A 21056-nucleotide genomic window follows, 5' to 3' on the forward strand; every position below is an offset into this window, starting at 1 on the left:
CTATTTTTAGGCATTAGCAAAATCTTTTTAATATTTAAATAATATGATCGATTGACGTTAAATATATTCTTTTTTATAACATTTAATGGACAAATACAGTTATTTAAATGTTAAAAAAAAGCTGTGACAATCCTAAACTTTAGTATGGATTGGATAAATTCTCCATCTTATTCTTCTCGCCTAGAAATCATATTTCTTGAGTATTGTCCCGTGGGCTTTGAGACACCCATACCCACAGAACAATCCTTCAAGAAATATAGGCAATGGGACATGATTTGATCATCCATGTGCTATGATCTTAACTTTTACTGGTCTTGTGGTAATTTTATATATAAATGTGTGATTTTTCAAAAATTAGGTATATCATTAAGTATCGAATATAGTGACTGAGTTGAGTGTTAGAAAATTCACCAGGAGACTGAATCTCATCTATCTTTTACACAAACTCAGACTCGATGATCATCAAGAATACCTTAAAATTGAGAAAAACGAGAGCACGATCAATATACGAATTAGGTGATGAATGTCCCTAAGCACTTGTCAAGTAATTCTTTGGCGGTGACTTAAACTCATATTTAGTTCAACTCAAAATTAGGCTTACCTAATCATAGGATAAAATAATCTCATGGGGGTGGGATTGTTTAATCTCACCACACTCCAAATAACTTAATTCGAGTGTAATTTTTTATGGGAGACCAACCTCTGATGCCAATCATAATATTAGATAACTAAATTTATTTGAGAGCTATTTTTATCTTTTTTTTTACCAAATACAAATTAATACTATATTTATATCTTTTATAAACCAAACAAGTCATAGTATTACATATACCAAACACAATTTAACATTATTTAATTTCATTACTAATTTATTTTAAACTTAATCCCATCACAAAATATAATCATTAAACCAAATATACTGTAAGATTTTATCTAATTACATAAAATTAAATACGTGAATTATGTCTAGTTAATTATTATTAAGTAAAGTAACTGGAAAAGATGTTTTGTTTCGGCTTGAACAGTCAGATCAGAATCTGGGTTCTATATGCGTGTTGATCTCTGCACACGCTATGTCACTCATTGGCTCCATTTTTTTTCGAATTTCACTCGATTTTGTGACCTATTTAATTGGATCTGGTGTTTTTTAAGACCCATTTACTCAAATTCGGATCCCAACTTGATTAAACATAACTTAAAAGGTTGGATATGGATATGGTTGTTCCGACCCGATTATCTTGTATATATTTACATCACAATATATATATCACATGTTTAAACATTATAATATTTATATTTTGAGAAGAATTTAATATATTAATTGAGATGTGAGTAGTCGATTTTGAAGCTCGCGTCTATAGGTTCTGGAGATGGGTCCATGTATTAAGCTTTGTTGGATAAACGGATTGATACTCAGGTCTAAAATTTTAAACGGATCTCAAATTTGAACAGGTGATTTCAGCCCGAATCCGACCAGTTTGAACCTCCGCGTTTAAGCCTAAAATGTTTACACAAAGTTCCTTACTCCCCCTGTCGACACTATTATGCATTCCGCTGGCATTCATACAACAACAGAAAAAAGGAACATATGTGGAACCAAAGCATCATCAATGGGCAGACATATATCAGGAAGAAATAAAGTAGAATATGGAGGGAAAAGCCTAACCTTGAAAATATGGTAGCTCTCCTATTGAGCAGCTTTGCAGCAGTCCATGTAAATGATATCTCAGATACTTCTCCAGTTCCAGGAACATGGAGTGTCAAAAGAATAAATTTCGACAATTACAGGATTATTACAAATTGTTGCAATAAATCTTATTTGGGTACTGAAACTTGTTTTTTGTGGCCCAAGAGGTGCAAAGTGGGTCGGGCGTCCGACATTGCCCAATTCTCTGGGGCTGGCCCACACCAAGCAGGTTGTGTTGTTTCAGGCCAACCCACGGGCCATGCAGGTTGGTAAAACAACTATGACACAGTGTGAGAATTCACGAATCGAACGAGAATTTGATCTTAGTTAGGTCATGATTTTTGGCCCAGTTTTGGATCCAAAAAATCATAATCTTATGCAATTTGCAAGCACGCACTTGTATTGTGAAAACATTTAAGGATTATAAATTCTTAAATCTCACAAAATCAGATGGATGCATGCATACCCATGGTGACCTTGTCAGCAGGGTTTCCAGAAAGGAACAGATCTCAAGAACCACTTCCAGCAACGCATAATTTGGTCCATAGACTCCATACCGCATGAATAATTTATGCTCCTTATTTTAGATTAGACTGAGAGTGTGTTAACTATGGTGCAGCATAAATTTTTATACATTTAAGTTGGCTATGGAGACTTTTGCTATTTGATTACACCAGTCCCTGAGTCCGTTTCTTTCCATCCATCCAGATGCAGGCTACAAACACATCATGTAGCCAAAGACCAGTAATGAATAATGATACCTTAGCATAGGATACCGGACATTTGTCGCTATTCAATTCCGTGGATCCGCATAAAATCTCTAATGAATGCCCACTGATTCAACCTGTCGTCCACAATATAAATGCTGCTACGCAAACTTGGTCATGATTTGAGATCAGATGAAAAAGCCCTAGGGACCAAACTGACAACCAACATGGCCAAGACACCCTAATCTCAGGGCTGTCAATTTAACCCAAATACCATGCCTGACGCCAAAGAAGCATGTAACCCACAAGCCAATATTTGTTTATAATGGTGCATGGATGTGACAGGCATAGAAACACCCAGTAATGTAAGCAGGTTAAATAGGAAAAGATGGCTCCTCAAAAGATAAGCAAGAGTGCATTGCATAAACATCATCAAAACGGGAAAAGAATCAAACATACTATAATCTTCAACAAAACTTTGTAAGGTCTTAACTGACAAAATCCCAAGAACCCTACAGTTGACGGGTGAATGCATGGCCGTCTAATAGAGCACAAAGCTTAATAGTTCTTGAAATTTTCAGCAACTATAACTACCAAAATTAGCTTAGTACTTAACGGAAGAAAGTATGTCTAACTGAGAACCAAGCTTCTCCTCAGCAGCTTTTTCAGCCTTGATCCTCAGCTTTGTTAGCTGCTTCTTCCTCTCGTATGATACTTGTGCCCTGTCTTTCCTCTTCTTCTCCAGCTCCTGTGTAACAGAATAAGCAGCTATTCAGACATATACATCATATGGTAGTTAATGTTGCACAAACAACCATCCAAATTACCATATACATCAAACGGTAGTTTCAATAATAAGGCAAAACAACTATTCAGTGAGCCAATCTAACACAACCATAATTTATGAAAGTGGAGAAGGATGTAACACCTAGACGGAATAGAAACTCATACTGTCCTATAACTATCAAGTAGACTGCAGAGGCAAGGAATGTCAATTCCATATACTGAAGAAACAATGTGTCGAGGAATCATGTGTTTTTGAGGTTCCAAGCAATCATAAATTGCAACCAAAGCCCAATGTGGAGAAAAAATAGGTCAACATAGTATAACAACCAGTAAGTGCAAGCATCAAATAAGTATTCCAACCAAACCATGCTAACAGAAAATATTTATCTTTCCAGTCCGGTCAGAACAGAAAATAAGCCCCACTTGAACAGCGGCATGAAGCATGGCAACACAAGGCATAGCTCATTACTGAATTATCCAACATACAGCATTATGTAAATATATATTATACAATGATTCAAGGCAAAGCAAGCACAGCTAACAGTATTCCAAGCCATTTCAATACTGTGTTCCAAGTCAACAGAAGTGTCATATCCTCAAAGGTGACCTTGAATGCATCAAAGGAGCTTGACATAAGATTAATGCAACAGTATTATTGAATTTACAACAACATAGGCATAAATGTATTACCAGTTAGTGTAAAAATGTACCATTGGGTTAACAGAAAAATTTGATGGTGAAAATAAATAAAAACTCACCCTGATGGTGTCATAGTGATTCCATCCGACCTCTGATGAGAGCTTGCCCAACAAGCAGTACTTGTGTCCAGCCTGAAGCCTCAGAACCCTGATTTCACAGATAAACCACCCCCCCCCCCAAAAAAAAAAAAGTGTAAATCAATCAGACAAAACTAATCAACAAACTATTTAAAATGAAATCCAAAATCTTTATCCCCTAACCGTAAATGAAAGTCAATGCGATTAAAGGTTTCATTTTCATTTCTAAGGAAACAGCCAGTTACGACAAACCAAATAACAATGGCAGATTGATTCAAGAACTAACTTGAGAGCGTCAGGGATGACCATCCGCTTCGTCTTGTCGTAGGGCGCAGGAATGCCCTCGTACGCCTTCAACCTCGCCAGCGCCGCCGCTCCACGCTTTGTCTTGTGCGGAATCATCCTACAAAACCACATCTCAATTCCATTACATATACATATATATGTACATGTATATATATATATATATAGAGAGAGAGAGAGAGAGATAGGTTTAGGGTTAGCGTCACTACTGACCCGCGGATGGTGCGCCAGAGGATCTTGGCGGGGGCGCGGAAGTGGATGGGACCGTGAGAGGGCTTGGTGTTCATGCGCTTGCGGAGGAAGCGGAGGTATTTCATCTTCTGGCGGACGAGGCCGCCGGAGAGGCAGATCTCTTCGCAGCGGACAACCACCACTCTCTGTCCGTTGAGCAGCTCTTTCGCCAGTATCGACGCCAGCCGCCCCAGCATGTGGTGGCGCGCGTCCACCACCACCCGCCGCGCGCAGATTCCCGATCCGGACACCATTTCTCTCTGTCTCCCTCTCTCTATCTCTCCAGCAACAAAAGGCACGGTAATGTGATATCCGAAGGCTTATAAAGCAGCCCTAGAGCATCTCTAGGGTTTTTGTGTCTATCTGTGGATCAGTGGGCCGAAGAAGGGTTTAGAAACGGGTTTGATCCAGAATGGGCCAAAGCCCATCTTCATGGGCTCAACTTCGAAAGCCCAATCTTAATATACTGGACCGTATACATTCGACAGCGATGTTAAATGTAAATTTATTTCTCACCAACCACGCCCTGACGACGGCATCACTGCAAGCTTTAGCTGAAATCAACAATCAATGATTGCCCGAATAAGGGCTTTATGGACTTTTCCCATGGTGGTGGTTGAGCCAACCAACTAATCCGCCCATTGGTTTTCCTGTTTTTCTATTTTTCTCATCACATCTAGAAAAGTTTAAATTTAATTAAATATTTATTAATCATTTGAGAGTGACACTCTTATATTGATATATTATATATTTATGTTAATTAAATACATAATATAATATATTAATATATAAAAATTATATTAAATGTCACTTTTAAATGTTTAAATAACATTTTCCATAAACATAACAAACATAACAAAAAGAAAAATCACGCATAAAGCATGAAGATCGCTTCTTTGTAAGGAAAATAATAGCAAGATTGGTAGGCACGTGAGGAGCACGTGGGTGGGAAACCACCAGTAGAGTGGAGGCTAGTGATGATCAATGGTGGGGGATGAAGGAAGAGGTTGGTTGGGGAGTGAGAAGGGCGTCTGGTCTGCAATGGCTCACCAACCCACCTATCCCCACACCTAAATATTAATTCCAATCTCTCTCTCCCTCTTTCTCTCTCTCTATCTCTCAATCTACTGCGAACCCAATTCATCAGTCTTTACTTACAAACCAACCACCCTCTCTGTCTCTCTCTGTGCAAAGCCCTCGAAGAAAGAAGAAAGAAGGGAAGGTTTTGGAGGGGTTAGAAGGCCCATCATAGGTCTCTGTCTTCGAATTATTCCCCCGTCAAAGCTGTTTATCTCTATCTTTCTCGCAAATGGGTGGCGACGGCAAGGTTTTTAATTTGGCCGAGGTGTCGGAGCACAACAACGCCAAGGACTGCTGGCTTGTCATCGGCGGCAAGGTAAACCTCCTACTTGAACATCGAATGCATGTTCATTCTGCTACTTATCCTCTTCTTGATCTGGGTTCTGCGTGTGTTTTTTGGCGGCTGTCTCTGATTCAGTTGATAGTTGATGTGTTACTCTGCCTCGTGTAGGTTTGATCTGATGCTAGATTCGAAATCCCCATTTTTGTTGTTATTGGTTGGGCATTCAGCATCAGGAGTTGGTTCTTTGGATTAGCTCGCTTTTCTTTTACCTTTTGTATAACTCCAGTTTCTCAATTTCAATTTTCAATTCTCAGTTTCCTTGGATTCTGATCATTTATATTGTTATCGACATGGTGATAACTGTATTTGACCTTGTTTTTTCTTCATTTCATCTCGAGCTCTGTTTAGCGTCTCTCTCCAGTGTGGACATGATAGTTTTCTCTTCCATTTTTGACATTCCTCAGTAGCTCAGGGGGGATTTCTAGGATTCAAAATTGTTATGTTGATCCTCTAGTTCTGAATGGTGCATAAAACACGTTTTTTAAGTTTTGTTTGCAGGGTATGCATCAGCTTTTTGATTCAATTGTGTTGTCCAACACCCCAAGTCCTTCAATGATGCACGTCTTAGTATGGTCCCTTTCTGTTTACGTGCCTTTTAGCATTGTAGTTTTGGGCTGTAGAGGGCTTCCATTCTCAGCATGTTGAGTTATGAACCAATGCAGCATGAAGTGACCCTGCAGGGTTCCTAGGTTTAGATGCTAGTTCCCCATTGCCCGTGTTGGAATCTTATGTGTTCAGTTGCAAGATTCTTTCGTGTGTCATTGTATCAAAGTTAACCACATCCTTGTGCAATTTAAGGTTTTGATGCGATTTTCCTCATTTAGTGGTTTTCATGTCGGATACCCAGTTGGACTTCGACGTTTTTGGTGCATGGCCTCCCTTAACTAACATAGCCAACAACACAGCCATGTGGGGTGTTGAGGGTCATTTTATGATTGTTTAGGTATCACTTTCGGTTCCTGATGTTTGGCAGCATGCTTGGTCCTTTATAGATCCAACATTTGGGGTATTCACAATGGGCTTAGGTATCCTAATGTCAATTCAACTAATTGCTCATTGACAGTTGGATAATGCAAACTTACACAATCTGTTTGTATCTTATGAAAATGCTGCCTTTCTCATTTATTAATGTGATATAGAGTTGTTCTTTCACTTTACTTCTTGTTCTTTTTGGTTTGCATTGTTATGATATTTCATCTCACATATGATAGTTGTCTCACAGTAGAATGTTTTCTTCACTTAATTTTTGTAGGTTATTTCAGGACACATTTTATTGAATGTGCTTCTTTTTTGGGGCTGTTTTACGTCTATTTATTAATCATTAGCTATTTCCTTTTAACTGAATTTCAGTTGAGAGAAATTCGTGATTTGTATATCATTTTTCTGTTCTAAGGGATAGAAACTTTAACTGCTGTTTGATTTATCTAGCTTTAGAAACAGATGGGATTTTATTGGAAGATTAATGGTGGATGTATCTAGATTCCAGATGCTCCCCTCCTTTTCAGCCTTGATCAAGAATTTCTTAATTGGATTAGATACCATCAAGTATTTTGTCGTGTTACATCTGCATTTGAACATTATTAAACTTCATTTTCCATTGGCTTCTTAACAACAAGAATGAATCATAACTGGAGAGAAAGGTAAATACTGGAATGAATTATTGATCATTGGAAGATGAGCCTTTTAAAGATGGAACATGTCGCATCCGGGCAACTTCGCTAATCTCTTCAGAGGTGGGATTCCTGCAGAGGCTTTCTTTTTTATCCTCATTAACAACTAGTTTGAACAAGCTTGCAGTCTTATGAGGATGTTCTGGCTATGATGTATTCAAAGGCTTTTTGAAGGAATTTATGAACTGATCCCAACTCCCCTTTTCCTTTTTAAAGTTTCATCTTTGACTTTATGTGATCAAACAGGTATATGATGTAACAAAGTTTCTGGAGGACCATCCAGGTGGTGATGAGGTTTTGTTGTCTGCAACAGGTAAATGACAAAAAAATAGCCATGCTTTCAACATAAGATACAATTGTGATGATCATTATTTTAGTTGCTGTTACAAAAGCGTGGGATTTTTGTTTCTTGTTCTGATGGATGAATGTGAAAATTTGGCTATGGAGTTCTTTAACAATGGGACGGGAAACGACAGGTTGGATGCCAAGCCAGTCATCATCCGCACTCCTCTTTTTTTTTTTTTAGACTAATAATTTTGGCTATTTCCATAACATGAGTTATGTCTCTTCCATGGCCCTCTAATGCACATCCTTTGCAGGGAAGGATGCAACTGATGATTTTGAGGATGTTGGCCACAGTAGCACTGCTAGAGCCATGATGGATGAATTCTTTGTTGGTGAGATTGATTCGTCTACCATCCCCACCAAGATGCAGTACACTCCTCCCAAGCAACCTCACTACAACCAGGACAAGACCTCCGAATTCATCATCAAGCTACTTCAGTTCTTTGTTCCCCTTGTCATCTTGGGCGTGGCCATTGGCATCCGTTTCTATACCAAAGCAGCTTAAACTGATCAAGCTTGGGCAAGGCAACTGGAATGCCATCCATAATAAGTCTATTACATTAGTCGTCGAAGAACTCCACACCCTTCTTCCCCCTGCCCCCTGCCCCCTGCCCCTGTTCTTGCGAACCAAACAAAACTTTTACTGTTCTGGACATTGTAGGTTGTTTGGCTGTTACTTGGGTATTGACTGTCCTTGTTTACCCTGTTCACATAGTTTTGCAGATTTCGGATTGGCTTTCTCATGCTGTTTTGCCAAGGGAAGTCACCTTGTTCATGGTTTTTGCATGATATAATCTCATGAATTTGGATCAATTTACAGGAACCAAAGTTGTGGATGGATGGATTGATTAAAAGTTCTCTTTTCCCTGTGATGTTCTTCTATTGAATCAGTTTAAGGCCAATTCTGGGCTGGCTTTTGTTATGTCTTTCTTACTACATGTTTCTTAGGCTTGGACAATGTTGAATTCATCTTATCTCCAGGTCTGAGTCTCAACTGGCAAAGGGTTAGCTACCTATGAGGGACATGAAGGATTTATTTCTCATTCACCGTATTAGTGGTACATATTATTAATTTCCTATAGTGTTAATGTCTGAAACGGTATTCTAGTCCCATTTGATATTGGTATTGTATTGTATAAATAATACATTAATTGCTTTTTTCATTAAGCTACTAACAAGCATAGGCCCCGTTTGTTGCAGTTTAATTAGAGAAATTATAGATTCTAACTTCTCAGATTATAACTTCTAAAACTTAGAATAAGTTGCGAATTTGTTTGTTGCAGTTTCTCAGAAATTGTAGTTAAACAGTTGTGGTGTTTGATATCATAAGGTGTAAAATAACTTATTTTTATTTAATTGTCCATAATACCCTTAATAGTTATAGAATGATAATTTAAAATTAATTAGTGTATATATATAAGTTTCAAGTGTTATAAAAAAATTAATTAGTGTATAGAGAGAGATGGAGATGGTAAGAAAGAAGAAGAGATCTGAAAATGAAGATGACGGTGGAAAAGAAAGACCATTGATTGCGTGGATAGAAGAGTAATTCTTTGCTAAAAACAGGGGCAAAATTGTCACAAAAATATAGTTGTTTAATTAAAAGTTGTAGAAGGTGGGATACCCCAGTTTTGAAAAAGCTAGCTTCTACCCCTTCTAAAAATAAGTAGAACCTATAAGCTAGAATTCTACAAACTAAAACAAACACTACATTTTTACTTTTTTGAAGCTAGAAGCTAAAAGTTGCAGCAGCTGCAACAAACAAGCCCATAGTAGCCTCACAATGAAGGGGGGTTGGGCGACAAATGCATAGTCTCTATTGGCTTTATTTAAGCTAGTACTTCAGCTTAAGGGTGTATTCAATTCACCTAGGTTTAGAACAACCTTTCTTTCTTCTTTTTTTTTTTTTCGGTGACGCCCCATTACAAGCGCACGCCCTAGCTGCCCCGCCCTAAGAGCTTTGCTAGGGATGTAAATCAGGATGTGCCAACACTGGTCAGGGCTCGATCCCTTGACCAACTGAGGGCCTCACGAGCATCACCCCAACCAAACATTTTGCGAGATCTTTCTTTGCCAGTGGAGCTATGTCCTGGGGAGGGATTTAGAGCAACCTTGTTTAAGTGTTGGTTGATTCATGTTGTCATAATTTCAAGGATATATAATAGTAATTTAACAATAGTTATTTTCTTATTTTAGTTATTATATTTTTTATTTTATTTTGTAATATAATTATTTACTCAGGATAAGTAATTATATAGAGTTACTAGAACTGTATAGAAATTATTATTTAAAATATATCAAATTTAGATGTTATTATCTTTCTCTCTCTCAGTTCACTTCTTCTAGGATCTGAACGCTCTTCCTTCAAATTTTCTTCTATTCTCTCATGCTTTTTTTGATTTTTCTCTTTTTTGTTTTCTCTCTCAATTCTATCTATTATCTCTCTACTTTATGTTCTAACTTTCTCAATTTCTTATAATTTTCATTCTAAACCCTAGATTCATGACACATGTATGGGTTTGCTCGTGGGTCATTTATAAATATTATTTTCTTTTTACGACCAAAGAAGTTTTAAATGAATTTTAAATAAATTTAAAATTTATGAAATAGTTAAAGCCTATTTAATTTAAATGAGACAAGTTGACCATTATAAATTTTTAATAATTGAGTTGGAGCCTTAATTTTGAAACCAAATTGAACTTGAACCCAAAGCTAACAAAATTTTAATCAAATGATACTAAGCTTTTGTACCTCAAGTTTTTTTTTAAAAAAAAAAAACGTCAAATCCATATTTTTGTTCTTAATTTTTTATAGATTTATTTTTTCATGTAATTACCTAATTTTTTGTTATTTCGATTACATTTCATAACTTAATTTTTAAATCAATTTAATTTCTGTATTTTGGCCTTTTTTTTATAACAATTCGAATATTTCGTTGTTTCGATTACACCACTAGATGTGTATTTTTGAGTTAATTTAATTCTCTGTACTTTTACGTATAAAAAAATAAAATAAATATTATATTTTGTTTAAGTCAAAATACAAAAGTTAAATTGATTCGAAAATCTAAATATAGGGGTGTAATCAAAATAATAAAAAAATAATGTTATCAAAAAAAATTAAAATATAAAAATTAATTAATTTAAAAATATAAATTTATAAGTATAATCAAAATAATAAAAAATTTGGGTGATCACACTAAAAACAAACAAACAGAAAGCATAGGAACAAAAACAAAAATATAAGTTGAGTAAAAAAAAATCAAAAGATAATATCTCATCCTAGTCTTTGCAACAGGATCAGATGTAACATATATATAATAAACAAAAGTCCCCAGCCAAAACTAGTTTATCACAGCCCACAGTATGATGAGAAGGATCCTACCCTAAAGATAAGATATGGGTTTGTATTTTATTCCATGCCATCCAGCCACTACACTTCTTAGAACAAGAACATCGTCTTCCCCAATGCCCCCTCCATGGATTTCCCCGACAATTTTTGGCATAATCTGGGAGAAATGCCATCATAAGAAGGGCCACTGAATGGCCTCACATTCCCTCCGGCGTCAACATAGTTTTTTCCTCTGTTCTAGGAGCTTGAAGAGAGCAACCATGGGAGGCTCCAAACCGGAGAAAGATGTGCTCAAACTGGTGCATCCCGGCAGGCAAGTGGAGATTCACAGAGAGCCCATAACAGCGGCTGAGGTGATGAGGAGGAACCCCAGGCATTGCGTTGCTCGCCCTGATGTTTTCAAGTTCCCTTGGATTGTGGTAAGGCCTGAGTCAGTTCTGCTTCCTGGGAGTGTCTTCTACATTGTCCCAAATCACACCATCTATCGCTTGCAGAAGGCCAGAAGGCTCGACAGCCAGCCATCTTCGCGTGGAAATCAGCCTGCGAAGAAGAGCCACGATCATCATCTTGCCCCAAAACAGGCTTCACCTCACAAATCAAGGGCCCTCCATGGCCAGACTACAAAGAGTTATGACCATCATCTTCTTGATCCTAACAAAAGTTGGCCTCACAAGTCAAGTGCGAGGCAGAACCAGTCCCCACAGGACTACGATCATCATCTTCCACCCATAAGAACTTCAGGGAAAGACCAGTCTCCAGAGAATCATGGCCATCGTCTTGCCCCAAAACGAACTTCGCTTCATATGTCACAGGCAGGGAGAAGCCGGTCTCCAGAGAAGCATGGTCATGGCCATCGTCCAGCTTCGATAAGACGTTTACTTTGCGTGCCCAGCACGACAAAGAATCAGGCTCCAACTAATCATGATCATCATCTTGCTTGTATACGAGCTTCAGAGAAAAAGCAGTCCCCAGAGAACAGTGATCGGGGTCTTGTTCCTATACGACCTTCGCCTCACACTACCTGTGCAGGGAAAAACCCATCTCCAGATCAAAACCATGGTCGTCGTCTCGATCCTATAAGAACTTCACTTCTCATGTCCTACAGGGAAAAAAACCAGTCTCCAGTGAATCATGATGATGGTCATTGTCTTGCTCCTATACGAACTTCAAGGAAAAATCATTCTCCTGAGAACCATGATAGCAGCCTTCCTCTTATACGAAATTCAGTTCAAATGGCATCTGAAGAGAAAAACCAGTCTCCGGAGAATCATGGCCATCATCTTGCCCCCATAAAAACATCTGGGAAAAACCAGAGTCATCCTTCTCCTTCACAAATTTCGCCTCACAGGTTATGTGCCGGTGTAACACCAAAGCACCAAAACCATTACAGAGACATTAACAAACAAATTACTCATCGATCACTCTGGGATGGAGTGAGTTCTGAGGAAGATGACTCGCATGGGAGTTGCTCACCACAACCCAACCATGAGCAATGCCTTAAGAAACATGCTTGCCATTCACCCTGGGATGAGGTGAGTTCTGAGGAAGCTGGAGACTTGGATGGAAGTCACGTGGGCCAATCCTGCCCCGAGGGATTGCCCGAAGTGATTTACAAGATCATAAACATCTACCAAGAAATGAAATACGAAAAACCTGGAGGACCAACACTAGAGACAGGATCATTTTGGACAAAACCATATCACGGCAACAGAAGTATCACTTCTGCAGCATCGGCTATAAGTGGCAACCATCATACAGAGATTCGAAGTCAAGAACAAGTTAATGTATTGAAATCTTGTCTAAGGAAGCATGACTGTGTTTGTAAGCCCCAGAATCTTAAGGTGACCTTTAGCTTCCCCATAGCGACAGCTTGTGGAGAGTCACCAAGCTTCAAACAGAACTTCTAGCCTTTCAATCTGTTGAGAGTTATGGATCTCACCATTTCTCAAATTTTCAAATCTTAATACAATTTAGACTCATATATAAGGCTGCTATGCCTCGTTTTATACCATTTCATCAAGTTGATTGTTTCAAATTTGCAATTCCTATCTCATCACTTGCGTTTATTTGTGAAGATTTAGTTTCTGCTGAAAATTTTAATCCGCGATCTTCCTGAATCCTTAGAGCCCAATAACCACTACTATTTTCATACTTGATCATAAAGTAAAGGTTATATTACCTCATATAAATGGTGTACTGGATGCATGTATTTAGGGGATGAACAGAGATAGATCGGTATAACAACGAAGATGAATTTACAAGAATAATTTTTTCTACCATATTTTTTTTTCTCAGCATATTACATCACAAAACTAAAACTAATTCTTATGAGAATAATTTTTCCAGGGAATTACATGCCCTCTTTCCGGCATTACCCACCCCATACAATACAATTGGAACAGCCAAAGGATCTGATGACACCCTTACATAAACAACAGTATTTCAAAACCATTCAACAAAGTTCTGAAATTCCAGACTCCAGATACATTTGGAATTCAACTAAGGAAACATTATGTACCTAAGAAGGCAACTGAAAGCACAGTGAGGTGGGATATAAAGAACAATTCCAGAAGGCATCCAATAAATACAAGTTGAATTGGGCAATGCAACAGGAATGTTTAAACAAAAGATGATCTCCCATTATCGTAATGGGATTGTATAGGAAACAATCACCAAAACATAATAATTCATTCATGAAGCCTAGCATGAAAGCCAGATTCATTCTTTCGCCATGAACTGACATCAGTAATTTTATATGATACAATCAATATGTTCACATTAGAAATTCTTCAAAAATTACACCAAACTCATACGTGAAACCATCACTTGCAACTAAAGAAGGCTCCTTCCTATTTGTAGAGCAAACAAAAACTCATATACAAGGTTGGAGAATGAGAATTGAAAAGGAGGAGGAGCCAAAAAGAAATGAATACAATGAACAAGAAAAGTCACTAAGAACGTTAATTGCAGTTGCCCAACAGAAGCAGCAAAAAAAATCCAACTGACATGAATTACCTAATGTGCTTGTTCATATTTTTCATTTATCTTCGAGTCCGTTCCTTGTGAATTATTGGAGGGGGAACTTGATCCTCTTGAAGAACTATGACCGAGAAAACTAAACTTGCCAATCTTTTTTGAAAAGGAGATGATGAATTTACGAGAACCAGACTTCTTCATTTCCCTCTTCATACACACATGATCCCTCTCTAGATCATTCAGTCTCATCCTTAAACGAGCAAGCTCAAGTTTTAGCTCTCGATTTTCTCTCCTTAGTGATGCATAGTTGTCACGGGGAGACATTGACGCACTTAGTGCACCACTGCCAATTCGCCAAGAGTGTTGCAACGGCTTGTGGTCATCCTCGGGGTAAGAGCAAAGCAATGCATTTTGAAGCCTTAACTGCTCAAAGTAAAGCACTTGCACAATTGATTGGACAGGAAGTCGTTCGTTTTGTGCAGCATGTGCACCAGCTTCTTGGGATAGTTTTTGAAAGTCAATCAGTTTGCAAAGCTTCTTCTTGTCTGGATCAGATAAAGCCTGATGAGCCTGCCATAAGTATCCCAAATGAATCAGTTAAAAAAGTAAAGTAACAATAAGAATATTTGTCCCATTTCTTGTTAGTTGTTCTTGAACAGAGGGACAAACAACTGGCTTCTTTGCAGCCAATTTGAAAGGAAACAGGCAGAGATTTAAAAACTCATTAATAAACATACCTATAATAACATTGTGGATAAAATAAATAATTTGCTTCTTTCTCAAACACCTAAACAACAACAACAACATATCCAGCCGTTATCCCATTATGTGGGGTTGGCTACATGAACTCTAGACTTCTATGTGGGTTACATCCATAATTTGTCTAAAATTCATATTTGGATCCGACTAGGTTTTACGCTGGCTGTCAATTACCTAACGCAACCCTCCTCCTTTATCCGGGCTTCTTTCTCAAACACCTCCAGTTTTTAAATAATCTAGTCGATAACAATTCGACAAAAGTTTTGTTGAACAATCTAGAGCAGATGGTTAAGAAGATGACTAACAATTGATTAAATACATATAAATAATTATAAACTTAAAGAGACAAATAGAAAAGATATATCTAATACTATTCATTTCTAAGTAGTCATCCCCAATCCCTTCTACAAAAATTAGCTGAGTTAAAATAGAAATTAAAACACAAACAAAAAAGTCCAATAAAGAAATCATTCATAGGAAAAGATGTAAATTACGTACTTTGAGATAAATATCAATTGCTCGATACAACCCATCATGAATAGTACGTGCATGGGCAGGCAAGATATCAGCAATTGCTATAAACTTGTTGAGCTTGAGGTTTGCATCAGGTGCAATTTCAGCTAGATAATTATCCACTAATTTTGATACTTTCAACAATGCAGATTGGGAAGGTGAATGAGGACTATCGGATTCAAAGACTGATGCATCTTCCATATCATCTTCACCATCATCTTGCTGCGAGAAATTAACCAAGATTCTGTGGACTGTGTCAACATCGAATAAAGTATCACCAGTATGGCGGAAGGAGGGTATCAAAAGATCATCAAGAGTAGCTATATCCAACTGGGACCCAATCCGCCTCTCAAGTTCAAGCCTACAAGCAACTGTACAATCAAGCATCACAGCGCTTCGTAAAAGCCCAAATAGAAAACTGATGGGAATGGCAAGTTTTTCAACAGGTAAAAGGCTAACAATTGTCTCAACCACAAGTTTTTCATGCCCATTTGAACCAGCAACGACATCAACTTTTGGCTGGCTAGATGGATTCCATAAGCTGGATTTTTTTGTCAACTCTTTTTGAGCATAATTCATAAGTGACGCCCCAATACTCTCTGGCCGAACCCCACGACATTTCATAGCCGTTACGACTCTTTCATACAAGTCAATCCGGAGAACAGAGAGATCTTCTATCCACCAGTCCCTGTCACATTTTGTCTGGCGATTCATGTGAAGTCTTCCTGAGCTGCTGTATTCTAGGCGTGAAAAGCTCGAAGCAATTTGCTCTACACAAGCTTTGGAAGCTATTCCATCAATGCATCGGCTAACTAGATTCAGCTCATCGGCAAGAGGGAGAAGATTTTCACACTGCTGCAACACCTCAACACACATTTCTAGGTTCTTGCAAACAATACTGTCAAGATACTCCTCAGCACGAGAGCTGAGATTATTTTTTGAAAACTCCTCGGTCATCTCAAGGTAATCAGAAACACAACATAGCTGAGCAACATTTGCAGATGTAATCTCAAAGTTGATGCCGTAGCAGAATTTGGCAGCTAGCTCAAATGACTCAGCACCTCCAGGAAGGCCATGAAGCTCTATCCTTGAAATATCAGAATCTCTATGTTCTGCAACCAACCTTCTGATTCGCCCACTCCGGGAGACCAGAGGGAACTGGATACAAAATTAAGATGTTTAGAAGTCATTATCATGCTCTGAATATTCTAAGTCACTGAAAATTTTCTCCTGAGCAAAGAAATAAGTGGCTACCATATGAGAACATGCTTGAACACCAGGATCTTGCAAAACTTTATGCCTAGAAGGATCATACTTATCCACGATTTACACTCCAAGTACATAACATTTCAGAATTAAAAACAGAAAAAAAACCACAATTGTGATTAGAAACATTTACATTGTCTTTCTTATCTATCTTCCCATTGGTCATCTAATCACAGAAGCACATTGGTATTCTGTATTCTCCAAAATGAATGCACATAAAAAGTATCCCCTTTATAAGCATTATGACCAGGACGAACTGGGATTGGCTGGCATTCCCTGCAACCACTGATCTTCAAATGCATGCAGTTCAAGTAACATGAACTTGATTTACTACCCTCATCTAATAACTTCAGTTTGCTTAAGGGTTTTCACATTCCAGGTTCTGGTTTTTTACCTTCATAATCTCATAATAACCTTGAAGGTAATAAGGTTGTAGTGGAGCCTATTAAAGACAAGAAGAGAGATTAAGATGGTTTGAATATGTGAGAAGAAGACCTATAGAAGCACCTATGAGGCAGGTGGATGAAATAGAGAAAATTTGTAACGAAAGAGGGAGAGGTAGACCAAAGAAAACAAAACCCTTACGCATGACATAGTATAATGGCCTTACAAACGAAACCATGGATAGAGCTGATTGGATCTATAACTCATGTAGTCAACCCCACCTACTGGGATTTTTAAGGCTTGTTATTGTTGTTGTAATCTGACAGATTTTTAAGGCTTGGTATTGTGGTTATTGTTGTTGTAATCTGACAATAACCATGATAGAGCCGAGGGTCTGATCCTTACTCTACAGGGAAATAATTTCATCAGGTAGATAAATGGAGCATAGGATGTCATTCAAATCCCACTTTGGTAGTGCAACGGGGAGGTTGGGGAGGTCTTCCCTACCAAGTACCCACAGTTCACTTTAACTAACACCTATGCAAAAGGGTCCAATGTTATATGTGGTATCAAAGTTGACCCAAGTCCATCATTATTTGGGTGTGGATGGATGCTGGCCTCTTATGGTCTGCTTTTGGTGGTAGAGCTCCTTAGAATGCCTGTATATGGGCAATTGAGAAATGGATACAAGCCGACATCAGATAGTGGTAATTGGACCTTATCTTGGAGGTGGCACTAAGGATTTACAAGGGGAGTTTATGATCCCATCCCACACTAGTAATGAATTGGGGGAAGTCTTGGCTATATTACTCAGTCCTAAAACTTAACAGTTAACTTCAGTAGCCATTCGTAGGTGAGGGCCAGAAATGTTATCTTGAAAACACAATCTTTCTGTTTTTTCTTTTTTCTTTTAGTTGCACTAGGAATTTGAAGGTGAAGGTATTGGTGGTTAGAGGACAATTCCTTAATGACAAAAAATATACATGGGAGTCACTTTCATAGTGTAAAATCCCCTTATAACCAAGCATACAGATAAACCTCAAAATACATGCACACAGAACTTTGCCCATAATGGAAGAATAAACTACATTAGTTTTCAGTTATTAAACTTACTTTATGCAGGGCAATTATTCCTCCATTCACTTCTATTTTAATGTCACTAGGAACATCACGAAATATCCTGCAGGAAATCAACAGCTAATTAGCACAAAAAAATGAATGAATTGTATAGAGATGGACACTCAAATTCAATATCAAAAAAGCAGTGCCCTGTTCTTATTATGGCACCCAGTATCAACAGTCAGGAGTAAAAACCAGATCAAGAAATACCTTAAGATTCAGTTTCTATCTGATCTTTTTTTAAATAAGCATATGAAAGTTTATTGGCTCCTGAGTCAATTATTTTTCATAGGAAAACAAAACAAACTTCCGTTATTTTTTTTATAAAACAAATTTGCATGGGATTATGATTAGATTCTTCCGGCGAGTTGGGATGGAGTTTCATTTAAGAGAATTATTATCTTTAATACTGCATTTTGTATCTATTACGAAGTGTTATGCCTTAGATGATACGAAACTAAGATATTACAATATTCAATATGAAAAACTTATGCTACAGTCTCCTACTAACTTTAGCATGTCAAGGAACAAGGAGGAAACAAAAGCAACAAGACATTCGAATCTCAAGAAGTAGGAATCACAGTTTTATGTGGCTCTGCACCATAGGTGTAGGAATACTTTAGAAGTTTTAGTGAGCTGCTCTAAAGGAATGGGAAAACTTAACAAAAATATATATCTGTTTAGACATAAATGTGCATGAGTAACACTAAAAATAGTTCACGTAAAGAGATCGTGAAGAAAATTTGAAATCCACATCATGGAAGAAGATGAAAAGAGACTACTCCTCAACCAAACCATCCATGGAAATACTTGACAGAGAAAAAAAGAAACACGAAAACCAAAAAAAGAAAAACGATCTAGAATTGAGCTGCATCCGAGCACAAACCATTCATTGAATCGTTGCCTTGAACACTTGGGTAATGATAACTGTTGCTGTTGTTGCTTGTCCATGGACAAAAATGGAATCCACAAGAGAGGAATGGGAAATTTAGAGAGAGAAAACAAGATAGCAGGATTAAGAAAGGGAGCTGAGCAGGGAGACAGAGACCCAGTTGGAGATGTTGATGTTGGTAGAGTTCTCCGGTCATTTTTGTCAAACAGGTGGTGTTCAAAGCAAAGATTGCCACTGTCCAAAGCAATGGGCCTCTTTGGTGGGTCATGTCCCCTCCTTTTTCTTTAGGCCAAATCTGCGTACAAAAGTCATATGCATGGATATATAAATATCTATACATGTTTATATCTCAAATCTCAATTGTTAAAGGCACTTTCACACTCCAGCTTGGATTGCTTTGCTAAATTTAAGCTGTTTAAGGGCCGCATGGAAAGGAATTTTTTGCAACTATATCCTCCCCCCCATAAAAGCCTCTGTTCCTCACACCAAAGAAACAGCAAAAGAGAGGGAAAATAAAGTGCCGGGAAGGAAAGGTCGTTACTGGTCCGACATGTTTTACTCTCTTTGTACCTTAAAAAGTGAATTTTTCTCTCTTTTCTTCTACCCTTTTACGTTCTGCATGCTGATGCCTGATGGCTGATGCCTGACATCTTCACCCCGGATTTAACTTCTCTTTCAAATTTAACCTAAGTTTCAGCTTCCAATTTGTCTTGGACAAGACGACAGTTGATTGGTCCTTTCAATCAAAGCCAAGCATTGGAGATTCTGTGAAAAAATTTAAAGTGCTACGTCATATATGCCAGAAAAAGATTGAAACAGCGCGGGTATATTAGGTAGGGTTTATGGTGTAATTTCGTTGGTTTGTAACCTTTTCTCTCTGTTTTCTTAGCATAAAAAATTTAAGAAATTCTTGATCAATGCATAATCTTTTGATGAAGAATGTTTCACCTTTTCTAAAATTCACGCATTTGTCTTTAAGCAGAATGGACAAGTGAGTTTCAGACCGAAATCTTAACCATTGCCCCTTAAATAGATATAAATTATCAATAACCACATGAAAACAAACTCAAATCTATGATTTTACGATAATCTAAGTTTTAGAATATATATGGTAAAATATTTGTGGTAGACCATCTCTGCTATCCAATGAAGTGTAAGCTCCCAATTAAAAGAGATTTAGAGAAATTTAATGAAAATTTCTTAAATATTATATAAAATATAATAACAAGCATATTAAAAATCTAATACATAGTATTAACTTTGACACTTGAGATAATACTCATACATTAATGTCTTATATTATATATTATATTAAAATAGATGTACAATATATCAATTTAGAATGTCATCTAGACTTTTAAAATTGAGAATTCAAGTAGCATTTCTAATAAATTTATTTATTTTACAAAAAAATTATCAAACTCTTAATGTTGATATTTTGTAAGTTTAATTAACAAAATTTAGCGAGTTGCGATTAATAAAAGCTCATGATCACTACCATAATATCATTTGAGTGTATACTTGGTAAATTTGCCGAGTTTTTACAATAACTCATAAAGCATATGCGCACCAAATAAATACTCAGAAAGAAATACAAGTGTGGGCTCATTGCTCCTATTCATAGATCTTACAAAATTATTTATTTTTAAAATAAGAATTAACATAGTAGATCTTTTAGCTTCCTATCGAAAAATCAAATCATTAGGGAGAGTTGGGATGGGTAAAACAACACTCATTATGAAATTAATTAATAATATTGTTGAAACTCATTATGATATAATGTATTTGGCGAAATAGGTGAACATACCCAAGAAAAAAACAATATTTACATAGAAATGAACGAATCTAGAATGATTAATGAACAAATA

General features: G+C 37.3%; 4 protein-coding genes across 4 annotated transcripts; 2 read left to right on the forward strand and 2 right to left on the reverse strand.

Annotated features, from left to right (window-relative positions):
* Positions 1–2796: 2796 nt before the first annotated feature.
* LOC127796156 (60S ribosomal protein L13a-4-like) lies at positions 2797–4788 on the reverse strand. Its single transcript, XM_052328152.1, has 4 exons — positions 4473–4788; positions 4243–4359; positions 3939–4026; positions 2797–3142 (listed from the first exon to the last, which is right to left on the reverse strand). Exons 1-4 carry the CDS (start codon positions 4742–4744, stop codon positions 2999–3001), a joined length of 621 nt encoding a protein of 206 aa, XP_052184112.1. The 5' UTR covers positions 4745–4788; the 3' UTR covers positions 2797–2998.
* Positions 4789–5491: 703 nt separating this feature from the next.
* Positions 5492–8793, forward strand: LOC127798014 (cytochrome b5-like). The gene is made up of 3 exons (XM_052331286.1): positions 5492–5886; positions 7830–7896; positions 8183–8793. The coding sequence occupies exons 1-3, from the start codon at positions 5800–5802 to the stop codon at positions 8431–8433; spliced, it is 405 nt and encodes a 134-aa protein (XP_052187246.1). The 5' UTR covers positions 5492–5799; the 3' UTR covers positions 8434–8793.
* Positions 8794–11327: 2534 nt separating this feature from the next.
* LOC127798423 (uncharacterized) lies at positions 11328–13343 on the forward strand. Its single transcript, XM_052331979.1, has 2 exons — positions 11328–11698; positions 11774–13343. The coding sequence occupies exons 1-2, from the start codon at positions 11471–11473 to the stop codon at positions 13184–13186; spliced, it is 1641 nt and encodes a 546-aa protein (XP_052187939.1). The 5' UTR covers positions 11328–11470; the 3' UTR covers positions 13187–13343.
* Positions 13344–13559: 216 nt separating this feature from the next.
* LOC127798422 (BTB/POZ domain-containing protein At5g48800-like) lies at positions 13560–19643 on the reverse strand. The gene is made up of 4 exons (XM_052331978.1): positions 19183–19643; positions 18291–18357; positions 15513–16685; positions 13560–14825 (listed from the first exon to the last, which is right to left on the reverse strand). The coding sequence occupies exons 1-4, from the start codon at positions 19245–19247 to the stop codon at positions 14295–14297; spliced, it is 1836 nt and encodes a 611-aa protein (XP_052187938.1). The 5' UTR covers positions 19248–19643; the 3' UTR covers positions 13560–14294.
* Between the last annotated feature and the right edge of the window lie 1413 nt (positions 19644–21056).

Source organism: Diospyros lotus, chromosome 3 (assembly GCF_014633365.1).
Source record: "Diospyros lotus cultivar Yz01 chromosome 3, ASM1463336v1, whole genome shotgun sequence".
Classification (NCBI taxonomy): Eukaryota; Viridiplantae; Streptophyta; class Magnoliopsida; order Ericales; family Ebenaceae; genus Diospyros; species Diospyros lotus.